This window comes from Lutzomyia longipalpis, chromosome 3, assembly GCF_024334085.1.
Source record: "Lutzomyia longipalpis isolate SR_M1_2022 chromosome 3, ASM2433408v1".
Classification (NCBI taxonomy): domain Eukaryota; kingdom Metazoa; phylum Arthropoda; class Insecta; order Diptera; family Psychodidae; genus Lutzomyia; species Lutzomyia longipalpis.
In genome coordinates, this window is record NC_074709.1 from 20,211,623 (window position 1) to 20,227,177 (window position 15,555).

The following is a 15,555-nucleotide window of genomic DNA, read 5'->3' on the forward strand; positions in this document are numbered from 1 at the left end:
TTAATTATTATTAATTATTAGATTTATTTTATTCAGGTACTTTTTATACAATATCGTACCGTATTATTTATAAATCTTAAATTAAATGTAAGAAAAGCATCAAAATGTGCATAAAAATGTTTTTTTTTTGGGTAATGTTGCCAATCCTGAGAAGTAGAGAAAGTAATAATAAAATTAAAAATTAACCCTTTCGGGTCCGCATAATACATAACACGCGGTTTATATGAAAAAATAATTAAATTCATAAAAATTAAATTTTTCATGTATGGGTTAGCTTGTGATCCAATTGACATGAAAGGGTTAATTGCTAAAATTCTTTCAATAAAATATTCTCATAAAACTAAAGAATTTATTTACAGAAGATTGATTATGAACACATCAGAGAAATTCACAATAGCAAAAAATATAATATTGATGTCGATCACCCGCTGCACCTACCCGTACCCCCTCATGGCAACAGGAGGGTTAATTTTTTCGAAATTTTTCTTCATCTTTTTTCCCAACTGACAAACTGAAGAATTTCATTAAAAAATTAAGATTTTTATTGAAAACTTACCGCATTGTCTTTGTCCAGGACCGAAGAGCAAATCAGTCATCCCTTGCAGTCTCTTCTTGATATTTTTTGCCTATTTTCTTGTCCTCAAGGCCAGAGCGTCTGCTTCACGAATCCCGATGACGACATCTTGGAGCTAAGACGGCGTTGAAAATTCCCCCCATGGGCACTTCTGGCGTACATTCCTTTCACTTGCTGGCCATGTCCAGGATATTTGAAGCATCCAGGAGTTCCTCTGATGATAATTCTGCACCCTGCTGTTGCTGAAAAGGACCAAAAAGTCCTTTTTCTCGCTCAATTTACGCACGACACGAAAAAGAATTCTCTTCACACTCAAATTCTTGGACTTGGAAAACATTTCTTGTCTCATTTTCCACCATTTTTCACACGGAAACTCTTAGAATTTCACGCAAGATCACAACACTACACATTTTTCTAAGCGATGCACAACTTATTTTACTCGAAGAAGCCGCGGAAAAGCGTGAAAATTCGCGATTTTCACTTCGCGTTTTCAAACGCGCTCCATTTCTGTGGAATCAGTTGGCTAACTGAAGTTCCACGTACTCCACATCGCCGATGTGAAGCAAACTTCATGAACTATTTTTGGGCTCTTTATTTCAAATTTAAATTTTTTCCGTTGCACAGCGTATGCAAAAAATACAGAATTCGCAAAATTATGAGAAAAAAATAGAAAAAGAAAAGGAAATTGAGAAGAAAATCGCCGAATAACGCAAAAATTACGTTTTAATATAAATCTTGATTGCCCGGATAAGGTTTTTGGGTCTTTTGTATACAGATTTCCACCCAAGATTTTTCTTAATTCTTTAACTTCCCTTTCAAAAAATTCCTTTTCTTACCTCCAAAATAATTTTCCCTCTTGTTCTGATTCTTTTTTATACAACTCCCTATTACAGGATCAGTTCTAATCTGGATGACGATCAGAGCTTCCATATCTGAACGCTTATTCATCACACAGTCTACTTCCTGACCTAAAGAAGAGCTTAAAAGATCTACAACAAAATAAAGTAAAATCCTATTAGCATTCAAAGTCTTTTATTGAGTCAAAAAGGCATTTAATTTGATTTGAAAATTACAAAAAAAGAAGCACCAGGAAGATTATCTTGGAGAGCGAGAGAGATTGGACGGAATTACAAGACATTGGGACAATCCCCTTCATTTTGGAGGCACCACTGGGGCTGTAGCGAATCCGCCGCTACGCCATTCTCCACAAGACGCTCCCTGTGAATCAACATGCGCGACTCTGCGTCCCGCCACGTATCCGTTGGGTCTGTCCAGAGGCGTTCTGCCAGGGCACTGGCACGTGGCCAGAACCGGGAATCGAGTGCACTGTCGTCAGCCTGCTCAGACCAGAGGGCAGCTTCTGCGCCAAGGACCTGCTTAACTTTACTTCCCGCCAAGGAGCTGAGGCTGTTGTCGTAGACCTTCTGCCAGCCAATGTAGGGAGAGCACCAGTTGTGCCCATCACTCACCCACCCCTGGAAGCCGCAATCAAAGTACAGGGCATCGTAGTTGGAGAAAATGAGGTTAAAGCCACGATTGAGGAGATCCTCAATCTTCGGATCATCACCCTTTGTCCAAATTTGTATAATATACCGATCCTTGTCCAAGTAGTCATCCACATACGGGACATCCGTTAAGCGACTTGTCCACAGGATAATTGGAACTTTTGCCCGCGCCACTTTGTCCCATCGCTGCAGGGCGTTGTCCTGGAAGTAGCCCCAGAGGCGCATAAAGTCCGATTCCTCCAGTTGCCAGCCACGCTGTAGCATCCACTGCTGAAGCTCTGTGCTTGAATTCCAACACGAAACCGACACCTCATCTCCACCCATGTGGAAGACAAATGGCTCCTCAAACATCTCATTGAATTCCCGGTAGATATCCTCCAGGACCCCATAGAGGGCATCCTTTGATGGATCAAACTGCCCACACGGTGGCTCCACGCAATACCTACTCCACGGCTGTGCATTGAAGCACACCGTCATCCCCTTCTTCTGCCATCCCTCACCAACATGCGCTGGAGCATCAAATTCCGGAATCACACGGACCCCACGAATTCTGGCATAGCGAACAACATCCCGAACATCGTCCGCCGTGTAAATCTGCTCAGGAGTATAGGCACCGTAGTCTGCCAGATCGGGATGAGACTTAATGATAACCGGGAAGCTGTGGGAGTCCGTAATGTGCCAGTGGAAGGTATTCAGCTTCACCATGGCCAAGGCATCAATTGTCTTCTTAATGGCATCCACGGAGAAGTAATTCCTTGAGGTATCGAGAGATATTCCTCGATGCTTAAATACCGGAGCATCCTCAATGTTTACACTTGAGGGGATCTGCAAAATATAGAATTTATTTTATAATTTCAAGTAAAAAGCAATATGGCTTCAAAAATGGACGAAAAGCATCTCTTGCAGTTCGATGAAATTTTCGTGCTCCATCGTCCGATCCGAAGTAATCCGAAGTTCAAAATAGATTCTTAAAATGAACTTCGGAACATTTCGGATCGAACGATGGAGCACGAAAGTCTCACCGAAATAAACGAGAAAGGAGGTTATTCAGGCATATATGGGTGTATGCTTGAGGAAACAACTTTGATTCAAATTACTTTTAAGAATGAGAAATCGTCAAAGAAACACCATATTTTCGAATAAGATCACATAACACAAAAGCAGGCAAAAATTACACCTAAAATGGAAAAATATGGGCTGTCATTGTCAATTTTGTACGTTTAAATGTTTTGAAACATTCGCGTCAATGTTTCCTCTTTAAGGTTTTCGCTATGAAACATTAACGTGAAGATTTTTAAGCATTTTCGATGAGTTTGTCGCTTTGAAGCAATTAATGCGATAGTTTTTGAAACATTTTAAGGGATGTTCGATGTTTCAAAACATTTGCGTCAATATTCGATGAGTTTATCGCTATGAAACAATGACGCAATTGTTTTGAAATATTTTAAGGAGGGATCTTTAACGTTTTTGGCAACTTCTTATTCGTTTTTAGATACTCTAGTAAAAGATAATTCGGGTCAAAATTGCTAACTCCAAGCAGGGCAATCCCATATATACCTGAATAGCCTCCTTTCTCGTCCATCTGTTGAAGCTTTAAGGAATAAAAAAGGACGCTAACCTGCAATTCCGTACGAATATTATCGTAGACAATGAGCTGTGCAAGAGTTTCCACCCCATGGCGAGCTCCGTAGTACGTTGGGGCCGTTATCTTCACACCCACATTGCCATCTTCCTCCTTTACGTCAACTTTGTAGCTCTCATCGGTGTTAAAGTCAAATGTTAAGTCTTCACGGTCAACAGCAATGTCCACCATAACTTTCTTCCCACCGTGCCGGAGAACGTGATTTTTCACCACTTTCGCTTTAATTTGATCAAAGAAGCGCTGCTGCGTTTGCTCCCAGTAAGTCTGTTGGCTCTTGTAGTCTGGCAGCTTGAAGAGGATCCCATCAATGTCAATGTGAGCCAAGGTGTTGCCAACTCTCACTGTTCCCGTTGGTTTTGGCCACAGCGTTCCGATGTCTTCGCCACAGAAGAGTCGACAGACGCCCAAACTCACGACGTCATCTCGATTGAGGGATTCAACCTTTTTGCATCTTCCCTGGATGCATTCATATCCCCATTTAGGGCTGAAATGTAGGAAAGAAAATCACGTCAGTTTAACCCCTTTTCACCAAAAAAAACCATAAAAATGTTTTAAAAAAACCGTTGAATTTGACGGACGCTCTTGGAAATAAAAATGGCCGATGCCGTAATGGCGGCCCCAACAAGGACACAAACGGATGCAAAGAAAACTTTCTCTTTGAAGCCTGGTTTTGTAAAAAACATTGTTTTTCCGTCAATTCACTGAAGCTCTAAAATTACAACTGAAAAACAAATTGGATTTCAAAGTCAACCTGTTAATTCCTCAATCGATAGCGATTGAAGACGAAGCGTAATAGGGGTACGAATTATCTCTTTTTATGGTTTTATGATTGACTTAATCGTGTAAATAAATTCAATTATCTATGCCAGGGAACAGGGGGAGAGATCACCAATTCACAAGTGAAGAAGAATTCGTAGTCGGCATATTGATGGGTTATTAACCGTCTTTGCAAATAAGACGTGAAGAAGTGCTAAATGAGGAACAAACAATAATTAATTAGAGGTGTCTGTCAAGTTTTTATTTAAAGCAAAACAGATTTTTTTAGAGACTTTGTTTTAAATTCTGTTCCTAATCATAAAAAAATTAAAAAATTATTTTAAAAATGGCGACCAAGATGGCGTCAAAAAGCCTAAAATAGAACAATTTTGTAAAACTTTTGATTTTTTTTTAAAATTTTTTTCTGTGTGATTCCGATAGATTTATTTTCTTTTAATTTTTGGACTCATCAATTTTAAAGCAAAACACGTATTTTGTGTAAAGCAATAATGCACGATGTGCATCATAAATAGCAAAATGACGCGCTTAACCCATTTCTGACATTTGTCGCATTTATGATTGTAAGTAGGGGATTTTTTAAAAGTATTTTTTGTTGTTTTTTCATTAAAAGTGTTTGCTTATTCCGTTTCTCTATATTAAATAACAGTCCATAATAAAAAAAAATCTTCAAAAACATCGATTTACATTCAGTAGAAATTGAAAATTAATTCATTTTAACATTTTGCAAAGTGACGCCATCTTGTTTTCCAAACGATCTTGACTCACACTATCATTTATTGCAAAAAAAAAGTATTTGATCAATTTTGATAAAAATTAGTGGAAATAGTCTTCAAGAAATAAAGAAAATTTATGAATCGAGTTTGTAACAATCTGATTAATTTTCTTTCATTTATTGAACAATCTTGAAATAACCTTAATTTCAAGAAACATAAATCGTAAAACTTAAATACTCTTGGTTGACTCCCAAACTTTCCACACATTTCTTTAGTCAAGAATTATAATTCAAAAGAAATGGATAAATAAAAGTTTTAAAGACAGAATCACATTTAAAATTAAAAATATTTCCGAAACGTCAGACATTACGAGAGCGTCCTTTTACAAGAAATATAAAAAAGTTGATGTTTCACATTTTACAAATGTTTCACATATTGTATTGAAACATTTTCGATGCGGCTGGGACGATTTCAGTCATTTCAGTAAACGGATTAATAAAAAAAATTAAGGAAAACTTTCCAAATTTCGATCATTTCTCGAAGATATTTTTCATTAAAAAAAAATTATAAGTTTGCTTTGTGACTGAAATAGGGATTTAATCGGAAATTAATTGTATGAATGAATCTTCGGAATTTTCCATAAAACTGAATATTTTCAGATAAATACCTCTCGGTATGAATTTTCGAATGGGACTCGAATTTTAAAAATTATTTCTGATTAAGCTTCAATTTGAGGAATGTTCCTGGTTGCCCTGAATTTTCCAACCTGCCCTGTTGGTCCCTATAACTCTTAACGGAAATTTAAAATTCAAATATTTGCAGTTGGAGACCTAAGCCGAGAAAAAATTAACCTGCGGCAGCTACCATTGCCGCCGAGGAAAATAACTGCGGTTTTTTACTCCAAAATGGAATTTTTTGAATTTTTAGCAATGCTATTGGACGTGGACCCTCTTCCTGACTTTAGAAAATCCCACCAATAGGGGAAAAACTCCAGAATTTAGGGGTAAATTGGATGAAAAGTGTTACTCACCTGTCTGCCCGGATTGCCCCTACTGCACAGATTATCCCAACAGCTAATCCAATCAGTCCTCTCATGTTTTTCTCCGAGAGATTCAAGGCTGGAAGAAATGTTATGTGTGCAAAACACGTTAGGAAATCACGCAGGAATGTTTGGGGGAAGAAAGTTTGGGAAGATTACCTTTCAGGGACAAAGACTGGCTGCGACTGAAGCGTCAGCGATGCCCTGTCTGCATTTTATAGCGGCTTCAGAACGCAATGGGGAGTCAAAGAGGTGAGATGATCTCCTGCCCACGTCTGCTGTTCGCGTCTTTGCCTCTCTTTTGCTTCCCTCGGCAGCGACTTTTGGGAGGAAAAACTTGTTTTTGTTGCCACAATGCCAAAGAACCGATTACATCACAGACACTGCCCGTAAATTGTGTCGCATTCCAGTTTTTTTAAACACTGAAGTCAGTATTTGTGATGTTGAGAAAATTTTCTCTGGGAAATCTCTTTGAGAATTTCCTGAGATTGTGGAGAAAGAGAAATATTTCCTTGGAGAATAAAAATTAGTTGAATTAAGAAGGAAACGTTGGTGTACTACATATTTCGGGGGAGGTACTGTAGCGTCAGCTGATTTAGTGGCGACTGCAACCATTGCAATAACTCAACCGCTTCAATTGGCCATTATCAAATTTTATTCTTTTTATGGGATTTGAGAGGAATTTCTGGTGAAACCTGCTTTGGCACCTACGCAGTAGCCCCCTTCTGTGTTAGCGTGTTATCCTCGTAGGTTTCCAGAACATCCGCAAGATGCTCATTATCGCGCGGCTTCTTGAATTGCCTCTTCTTATTCGGGGGCTTTTTCCGCTTTGGCAGGACGGGCTTCTTAATCCCATGATCCTGCATTGAGCGTATTCCCTGCTTCTCCAGGTACTCATCAATCTTCCCATCATCCATTGCATCCACCGTGACAGCTCGCCAGAACTTCTGGAATTCCTCATCAACGACAAAGTTGGCCGTTTTGTCGTTGTAGAAGAGAATTTTCTTCTTATCAATTGGCCGTGTTATGTAGACAATCTCACTGGCACGATTCTTCAGGGCTTTCTCACAGTGTGGCAGAGATTCTTGAACATCCTCCAGTAGTACCCCACCTAATCCCTTCAAATCATGCTGCTTCAGTAATCTGGAAAGAGATAAATCTTCCATCATCATTCCATTCCGGGAGTGTTTTATCTCTCTTCAACCTACTTTAGCAAACTCTTCCCATCCCGGATCCGATAGACTGGCTTGAAGGCAAATCTATTCCCATCGATCACGTCAATTTTGGGATTATTCATCAAAGCCTCAGTTTGGAGCCACTTAAACGAGGAAAACAATCAAAAAAATTTCCTTAAATGCTTCTTAAATAACTTCCGGACTTACATTCTTCACCCCCGAACCGATATCAAGTTGATTTGTCTCATCGAGAATCTCTTCCATTGTCAGTGGATGATCATCCCCATCCTGATGACGTGTCCGCATATGCTTCACGATCTTTGCCAGTACCCCGAAGCGATACTGAGAACTTCCTGTCATTGTTTTGTAGCTGAAAAACGCCAAAAGAAAATTCATTAGGAATCTCCCTGAATTCCACTTCCGGAAAACTTACTTTGAGCTATCGAGCTTTGGACCACTGCTGGGTGGACGGATTTTCTTCTTGCTCTCATCTCTCTGCTGGGATGATCCTTCTGGGCGACTCTTCTTCTCCACACTTGCAATGGAAAAACCAATTTAAGAGAAGAAATTTCAAAGAGGGAAAGCCAAGAAAATCTTACGTAGGAGTCGCGATAGCGCGTTTCTTGAACGCTTCTCGCTCTCGGAGAAGTGCTGGATCCATTCTTGAGGAACTTCTTGAACACCCCACAATGTTCTATTTACAAATTTTCACTTCAAAACCTCCGGAAAATATGAAAATTCACGATTTTCGCAAGAGTTTTGATTGATTCCCCTGCGCTGAGAGAAAGGAAAACAAAACGTAGCAAACTGAAGTTTCTACCAAAAAACTTGACGAATATGTCGACAAGTCAATCAAGTGTCGATAAAATGTCGATCAGTTTGCTGGAGGGAATTTTTGTGAGGTTATGTTGCACATTTCCCCTCCCGGATTTGGCGCCAAAAGTTCCGCGCGGCGAATCCAATCCGAAATCTCTTCGAAGGTGGTCAGTGTTCTTATCAGTTATTGAATTTTTTTTAAATAGCGGGACTCTGATAAAATTTCGTGCACTCCTCAACATCAAAAGTACTTCAGACTGAGGAGAGACAAGTTGTGAAAGTTGATCCAGCCAGAGGAAAAAAAAATTGAAAATGTCTAAGAGGCCAGCAAAGAGTGAGAAAAGCGCAAAAATCCGAAAAATCATCAATGCCCCCACGGAGCCCCCCAAAGTGGAAATTGCCGAAGGAGTGTGGATGCCGACACTTGGCCTTGGAACGTACTCTGTGAGTTTTCCTCAAGTTTTCCTTTGAACTGTTGGTAGTAGGAGTCCAGTTTGTGACTGAACGTCTCCTTTTCAGCAACCGGAACAGCTGCAGGCAACAAAATGGGCCATTAGCATGGGGTATCGCCTAATTGACACAGCCGAGATGTACCGGAATGAGGTGACTCTGGGCAAAGCCATCAAGGCAAAGATCAACGAAGGTGTTGTGAAACGAGAAGATCTCTTTATTGTCTCCAAGGTGTGGAACTACTCGCACCGTGAGACGGAAGTTGTAGAATCATGCCAGCGAAGTTTGGAGCGTCTTCAACTCGATCAGCTTGATCTCTACCTCATACACTCCCCAATTGGTTTCAACTTCCACAACGAAGACGTCATGTTTCCCTACAAGGAAGACGTAGGAGGCGAAAAGATTCTCGATAGCAATGAAATAGATTACCTTGAGACATGGCGCGGGATGGAGAAATGCCACGAATTGGGCCTCGTACGGAGTATTGGATTGTCCAATTTCAATTCCAAACAAATTGACAGAATTCTCGAAAATTGCACCATCAAACCGGCAGTTTTGCAAATTGAACTCAACCCTATGATCACTCAGAAGGAACTCCTAAGGTACTGCGCCGGAAAGAAGATCACCGTCCAGGCGTTCACACCAATTGGGCGTCCACGGCCAAACACTAGAGATCCACGCTACCTCTATGATGCTCGTGTTGTAAGAATTGCAAGGAAATACAAAAAGACAACGGCTCAAATCGCCCTCAGATATATCGTGAGTATCCTTAAAACCTTCACTTTAGCAGATCCTTATTATTACTGACAGAAATAGTGGACTGTATTCTTTAAATTCTTCGATTAATTTCACTACCTATTCCCGCATAACCTCACTTTACCTGGGCGATTCTTTCACTCTTCTTTTACGGGTTATTTGACATGCTTCGCTATGTCCTACGCATAAGAATCAATCTATAAGAATTCACATTTCAACTTACATAAAAATTTCTTAAATTATGGCTAATTTTCTCACTAAATTCTCTATTTTTCTCACAAGAATTATACATGAATTTCTTTTTCACAAATGGCTGCTATTTTTGCATTTCGCCTATTTCGCCCAGGCCTATTTTTCTACTAAATTCAAATTTAAATTTCTATCGTTAACATTTTATTTTTTTTATTCTGTAATTTTCAGCTCGACGTCGGTGCTTGCCCCATTCCCAGATCAGTGTCAAAGAAGCATCTTCAGGACAACATAAATGTTTTTAATTTCAGGCTTACTCCTGCGGAAATTGCCGTAATGGATAGATTCAACGAATCGAGACGTCTTCTGAGGTTCGCCTGTGCAAAGGGGCACATATATCACTTTTTAAGAATAGAGGAAATTGAGGCTCGTGATTTATTGATGGTAGATGATGAAGAGACGGAGGAAGAGGAAGAAGCGGAAGAAGAGGAAGAAGCGGAAGCAGAGGAAGAAGCGGAAGCAGAGGAAGAAGCGAAAGCAGAGGAAGAAGCGGAAGCAGAGAAAGAAGAGGAAGCGATGGACACGTCTGAAGATTCGGAAAAGCCAGAAGTGAAGGCCGTAAAGACAAGGTCGAGAGCGTCAAGAAGGAAGAAAATTATGGAAGCGGCAGCAGGACCGTCCAGAGCAGCAGGACCGTCCAGAGCAGCAGGACCGTCCAGAGCAGCAGGACCGTCCAGAGCAGCAGGACCGTCCAAAGCAGCAGGACCGTCCACTGCGCCAGGAACGTCCAAAGCGGCAGGAACAAGCAAAAAATCAAAAGCAGCCGAAAAGACTAAAGGAGCGAAAGCATCAGAAGTGGCTACAGCATCAGAAGCACCTTCAGGATCAAAAGCGACTACCAGATCAAGAGCGGCTACAGTATCAGAAGCACCTTCAGGATCAAAAGCGACTACAAGATCAAGAGCGGCAACAACATCAGAAGCACCTTCAGGATCAAAAGCGACTACAAGATCAAGAGCGGCTACAGTATCAGAAGCACCTTCAGGATCGAGAGCTACTACAAGATCCAAATCAGCTACAAGACCAAAACCGACTACAGGATCGAAAGCAAAAAAATCACCGAAAGGGCCCAAAGGAACCAAAGGTTCGAAAAGCAAAAAATAATTTTTTAAATGTGAAAATTGATGATTTCTAATGATGATGATCCATGGAAAAAAAATAAATAAAGATTGATGTAAATTGTATAAATGGTTCAAAGTTTTTATAAAAAATAAATGTAATTTTGTGGTAAGAGTGTTCTTTTATTTTTGTAAGATCTCGTTATTTTCATCGTGAAGATTGTAAAAGAACTTGATTGAATCATAATTTACGTAATTTGAACACAAAAGATAATCTTTTCCAGACATTTATCAAGTTTAAGAGTGAGATTTTTTATCAGAAACTCAGATAAAGGGGATTGACTGTTGCCGTCTCACTCAAGTCCGTAAGAATGAAAGTCTTTAAGATTTAAAATTGGCCCTATGGACATGAAGTTCGCGGCCGTAAAATACTAAAATTAAGATTTAAAATTTTTAAGTTTTTTGACACGACTGGAGAGAACTTACGGAGAATCCAGTTCATTTGCTGCTTGATCGGCCTTCCCTTATACTCTATGATATGTCTGTGCTAGCGTTGTACTGTACATATTCCTTTCCGGAAGTCTAGCGTAACCACACTTTGTCCTGAGAAAGTTGAACTACTAGCAGGATGGGACGTCTTTTACACACTTCTCCATTCAATAGATTCACTATAAACGGAAGTCTTTTGAATTCTGAATAAAAGTCTACTAAACTAGTTCACAGATTTCAAAACGAAAATCAAACAATATGGTTGCATTAACCGTAAATAAATCTAGCATAAATACTCCACAGAAATGTCCTGCGGAGGAATTCCGTTCACTGTACCAATCAGGAATTTTTAACCCTTCGCGTCAGAGTTGGATCATAAATTACTGGAGGACTAGCCCATAAATAAATAAAGTTAGAATCATGTTCTTTAAAACACGAAAAATAAAAAGTTCTGTCTCCAATTTATTTCACGATTTATTGATGGAGGCGCCTGGTTTTGATATAACCCTGAAAAAATTTTATTAAATTATTTTTCCAATTTGGAAATGTTTCAATTTTGTTTGAACTCGAAAGGGTTAATTGAGAAGACTTTTAATTGAATTAGTTGGTGTTCCACTTCGTGGCCAACACCAAGTACATATTGTAATCGTCGGAAAAACCGACCACCTCAGATCGGGCTTAAACTTGGTATGAGCACGTTTTGATCACGTTTTTGAAATTGAGCACGTTTTTGAAATTTTTGATCCGGCCGGCCTGCCGGCCGGTGCGGTGGTCCAAACTTTGCCTTATATCTCTAGAACGGTAACAGATAGAGACTTCCGGTTTGAAGTTTTCTATAGAAATATCGGTGTAAAATTTTATTTTTTCGCATTTTCAAAATCCAAGATGGCCGCCGTCCGCCATTTTGAATACCGTCAACCACTTCCCTTACAGCTAGAGATCTGAAATTTTAGTATGTTGTAGAGCTCAGTGAGACGTTTTCATTAACAATTCATACTTGAAAATCGGTCAAGCGGTTTAGCAAATATGGCGGCCTAAAGCAAAAAGTGTTTTTTCGATATAACTTAAGAACGGCTTGACCGATTTTGACCATCTTGGTATCAAATGAAAGGTATTGAGAAGCCCTACAACTGTTTAGAACATTTCAAGTTTCAAAAACATCCGCAAGAGGCGCTAAAAACAAAAACAAAAATTGCCTAACTTTAAGGGGCAATATCTCCGAATCCCCATCATCGATTTTCTTTAAATTTTGATATATTGTAGCCTGACTTAATATCTTTCACCAGTCCGAAAATGAAGAAAATCTATGTCGCCGTTTAGAAGATATAGCCATTTTAAAAATTCTTGAATTTGAAAAGTTCTGAGAGCCATATCTCCTGCATTGCTTAACCGATTTTGCTAATATTGGTATCAAATTAAAGGTTTTGTAAAACTCTACAACTTTCTAGAACATCAGAAACCTCTAAAACCATTCCTTCGGGACAAAAAATGCCAAAAACTGTTTTCGTAAAACAAAAAACCGCCATTTTGTGTTCTGGAGGTGACCTTGAAAATTATTGAAATTTATGTCAATTTATAGTTTGTTTCAATACCTTTCCAAAACTAGTCAAGAAATTTCTGTAGGTCTTATAGAACCAGAGATATGACCATTTTTATCCATCAAATTGCCGAATTTTACAAAAAAAAATCAACTTTGCCTAATAATTCTGCTTACAAATCGCACTATATCGCATAAACAAACTTCTACACGTTGTGGGACACCAACTCTTATAACTGGACGCGTTATGATTGACTTTTTCAATGAAAAAATTCAAAAAATTTAAAATTATAGTGCTATTGATCATCTTTTACCAAAAATCCATCCACGAAAGGAGAGTAGATTGTTGAAAATGCATAAACTATGCGAAAATCTTGCTTTTCTGCCGCTTTATCTTCGCTTTATGTTTGAAAGCGAATGCACACTACATAAGCTTTTGCACTACGCGCGAATATGATATTCCGTTGAAAACGAATTTGTTCTATTTTACAAATAAAATAAAAACGAGTAACTTTAGCCACATGTCAATGTAGCGATTAACTAGTTTTGCAAGACTTTTATGTTAGTACACGGAGTCCAATGTTCAGGTGTGTGCTGCGGTGGGAAATTATAAAACAGCAATTTGGCGCCTCTGGGCATCTCTCCTCCATACAGCAAGTTAAATGAACTGCTGGGGAACTTTTAAAAAAAAAAAAAACTTCATTTTGCTATGCCCATTTGGAGCAAATTCGGTGTTGGAAAATGCATAAAAAACAAAATGAGGGAGAAAGAGAGAAAAGTACAAGAGGGGCCCCGAAAGCGGAACAATCGCGGAGGGCGCCCAAGTGCTGCGCGCACGATGAGACGAAGACCCAGAAGAAGGTGAAGACGCGGTGAAAGAACTCATCATCATTTCTCCAGCACAGCAGCGTGGCTCGCCAAAAGTAGGACAAAGAGAAAGCGCGCGCGTTGCATTTGCACTGCATAGTGCTTTTCGTGTGGACGCAAAATACCAACAGCTCGGGAAGAGGACACTCGGTGTAGTAGCCCAGGTGCCGCAGGTGAGTTAATTGGGGACGCCGTGATTCACCTTGGGCCCCTTCTAGTTTTGTCGCGGTAATTTTTCCCCCCAACATGGGATTTTGGAAAGAAAATTGCGCACACGCTTTGTTACCTACAATGGAGCCTATAGAAAATTCCAATCTTCTCACACGTTCAACTAAAATCGCCATATTCGAGGTAGATAATTCTTCTGCATCCCTACCAAAAGTTTTTATCCACCTATAAGCTGTGCTTCAGAGTTGAGAGTTTTCGTGAAATTTTGGGAAAATTCAAAATTTTCTAAACCAGATAGTTTTGCTTGAAAAATTCTTCTGGATTAAGAATACTTTCTGAATACGAAAATTCTTTTTTAATCTTTAAATTTCACGTGTTTTTTCCGTTTTTTCAATTGTTGAAGAATCTGAAGAAGGACTTATATAATCCGAAACGTCGATCTCAAATTGAAAGAAAAACCGTTTTCTTAAAAAATTCCTTATATTTCGTACTCTCACCTTCTCATTTAGCCATTCATTAGAGAATTTTAAAGCTGTTCCTCACATAAGTTTTTCCAGAAGTTTCGAAAATGTTTTTTTTGGGTTAATAAATATTTGAAATGCATCAAATTCTATGTTATAATAAGAAAATTCATAACATCCGTGAACCTTGAATTTTTGCATTTTGATTTATGTTAATTCAGAATCTACTATAATAATAATTAGAACATAAAGAATGTTTAGAATGGCAGATTCTTATCATATTGGGAAGGTTTATATTCATTGATAGGTCAGCTCTGATAAGCCCAGAAATTTTTTAAATCGCAAAGTCTGTTTTCGAAATTGTCTAAATTTTAAATTAGATAAGTCAGTTCTAAACCAAAATAGAATTTCGTTTAAAAATTTCTAAAAGTTTTCTTTTAATCAATGAAGTCTTTAAATTTTCTTGAAAATATTTTTTCCCGTTTTAATGCACTCAAAGACAACAAAGAAAGTTTTACGAGTTTCCTTAATAAGCGGAAGTTTCCTAACTCCTAATCTAGCATCATCACCCAGATATCTATTCTAAAGTTATTTATTTTTTTTTAATAAATCATCAAATAACACTAAAAATAAATAATAAAAAATATATTTTTAAGAAACGAAGCTTGTAATGATTACGAAAAATAGATTAACGGTTGTTGCATTCAAATTAGAGGCTCATTGTTTGTATAATTTTAACGTTTGACATTCCATTTCTAACGATTCAAGTTTAGTTTCTTTTGAACTTCCTGCTCTAAGTTTAATGCACATTTTCAAACATTGAATGCTTTTTTTTTATTGTTTTTTAAAGATTGCTTTTAACTACTTTATTTTTTAATGCTTGCTTTTTGCTCTGATGTTTGACGTTTATTTTCCAACAGTTAAGATAACTTCAGAATTTTAATGTTTCTTATGTTTGATGTTTCTTTTACAATCGTTCAATGTGCAAATAAACGTCAAACATTAAAAAGAAGAATGATTGAAACATTCCAGATTATTTTAACGTTTGTCGTTCTTTACTAATGTTTGACATTTACTTGACGTTTTTTCTAACGTTTGAATTCATTTACATTTGACGTATATTTTCCTAGATTTAACGATACTTTTATAACGCTCAAAGATCTCCTTTTTATTTTATTATTTCTTAATTATTTTTTTTTGATTAGATTTGTTCTAAAGTTCATAGTTTTTTTTTCTAACGTTCAATATTTATTTCAACGTTTGAATTTGTTCTGCCATT

The 15,555-nt window shown here is 38.2% G+C and overlaps 3 protein-coding genes across 4 annotated transcripts; 1 reads left to right on the forward strand and 2 right to left on the reverse strand.

Annotated features, from left to right (window-relative positions):
- Positions 1-1,589: 1,589 nt before the first annotated feature.
- On the reverse strand, positions 1,590-6,796 carry LOC129792539 (chitooligosaccharidolytic beta-N-acetylglucosaminidase-like). Of its 2 annotated transcripts, XM_055831666.1 has the most exons (4): positions 6,410-6,796; positions 6,242-6,329; positions 3,698-4,205; positions 1,590-2,904 (listed from the first exon to the last, which is right to left on the reverse strand). In XM_055831666.1, exons 2-4 carry the CDS (start codon positions 6,304-6,306, stop codon positions 1,702-1,704), a joined length of 1,776 nt encoding a protein of 591 aa, XP_055687641.1. In that variant the 5' UTR covers positions 6,307-6,329; positions 6,410-6,796; the 3' UTR covers positions 1,590-1,701. The 2 variants fall into 2 exon arrangements, with proteins under 2 accessions (XP_055687641.1, XP_055687640.1); XM_055831665.1 differs by lacking the exons at positions 6,242-6,329; positions 6,410-6,796 and adding an exon at positions 4,283-4,439.
- Positions 6,797-6,882: 86 nt separating this feature from the next.
- Positions 6,883-8,226, reverse strand: LOC129792541 (general transcription factor IIE subunit 2). The gene is made up of 5 exons (XM_055831668.1): positions 8,025-8,226; positions 7,859-7,960; positions 7,633-7,795; positions 7,459-7,568; positions 6,883-7,393 (listed from the first exon to the last, which is right to left on the reverse strand). Exons 1-5 carry the CDS (start codon positions 8,084-8,086, stop codon positions 6,958-6,960), a joined length of 873 nt encoding a protein of 290 aa, XP_055687643.1. The 5' UTR covers positions 8,087-8,226; the 3' UTR covers positions 6,883-6,957.
- Positions 8,227-8,435: 209 nt separating this feature from the next.
- LOC129792540 (aldo-keto reductase family 1 member B1-like) lies at positions 8,436-10,927 on the forward strand. The gene is made up of 3 exons (XM_055831667.1): positions 8,436-8,685; positions 8,761-9,450; positions 9,868-10,927. Exons 1-3 carry the CDS (start codon positions 8,554-8,556, stop codon positions 10,798-10,800), a joined length of 1,755 nt encoding a protein of 584 aa, XP_055687642.1. The 5' UTR covers positions 8,436-8,553; the 3' UTR covers positions 10,801-10,927.
- The last annotated feature ends 4,628 nt before the right edge of the window (positions 10,928-15,555 follow it).

What these genes read in the sequence shown, in the direction of transcription:
- LOC129792539 (XM_055831665.1), bottom strand. Translation starts at nt 4,404, where the DNA reads ATGTTTTTTACAAAACCAGGCTTCAAAGAGAAAGTTTTCTTTGCATCC. An exon ending in AGCGTCCGTCAAATTCAACG is followed by an intron (nt 4,206 to 4,282) that starts GTTTTTTTAAAA and finishes CCTACATTTCAG; the next exon opens with CCCTAAATGGGGATATGAAT. An exon ending in ATATTCGTACGGAATTGCAG is followed by an intron (nt 2,905 to 3,697) that starts GTTAGCGTCCTT and finishes TATATTTTGCAG; the next exon opens with ATCCCCTCAAGTGTAAACAT.
- LOC129792541 (XM_055831668.1), bottom strand. Translation starts at nt 8,086, where the DNA reads ATGGATCCAGCACTTCTCCGAGAGCGAGAAGCGTTCAAGAAACGCGCT. An exon ending in TCGGTTCGGGGGTGAAGAAT is followed by an intron (nt 7,569 to 7,632) that starts GTAAGTCCGGAA and finishes TCCTCGTTTAAG; the next exon opens with TGGCTCCAAACTGAGGCTTT. An exon ending in GATGGGAAGAGTTTGCTAAA is followed by an intron (nt 7,394 to 7,458) that starts GTAGGTTGAAGA and finishes ATCTCTTTCCAG; the next exon opens with ATTACTGAAGCAGCATGATT.
- LOC129792540 (XM_055831667.1), top strand. Translation starts at nt 8,554, where the DNA reads ATGTCTAAGAGGCCAGCAAAGAGTGAGAAAAGCGCAAAAATCCGAAAA. An exon ending in TTGGCCTTGGAACGTACTCT is followed by an intron (nt 8,686 to 8,760) that starts GTGAGTTTTCCT and finishes TCTCCTTTTCAG; the next exon opens with CAACCGGAACAGCTGCAGGC. An exon ending in AAATCGCCCTCAGATATATC is followed by an intron (nt 9,451 to 9,867) that starts GTGAGTATCCTT and finishes TGTAATTTTCAG; the next exon opens with CTCGACGTCGGTGCTTGCCC.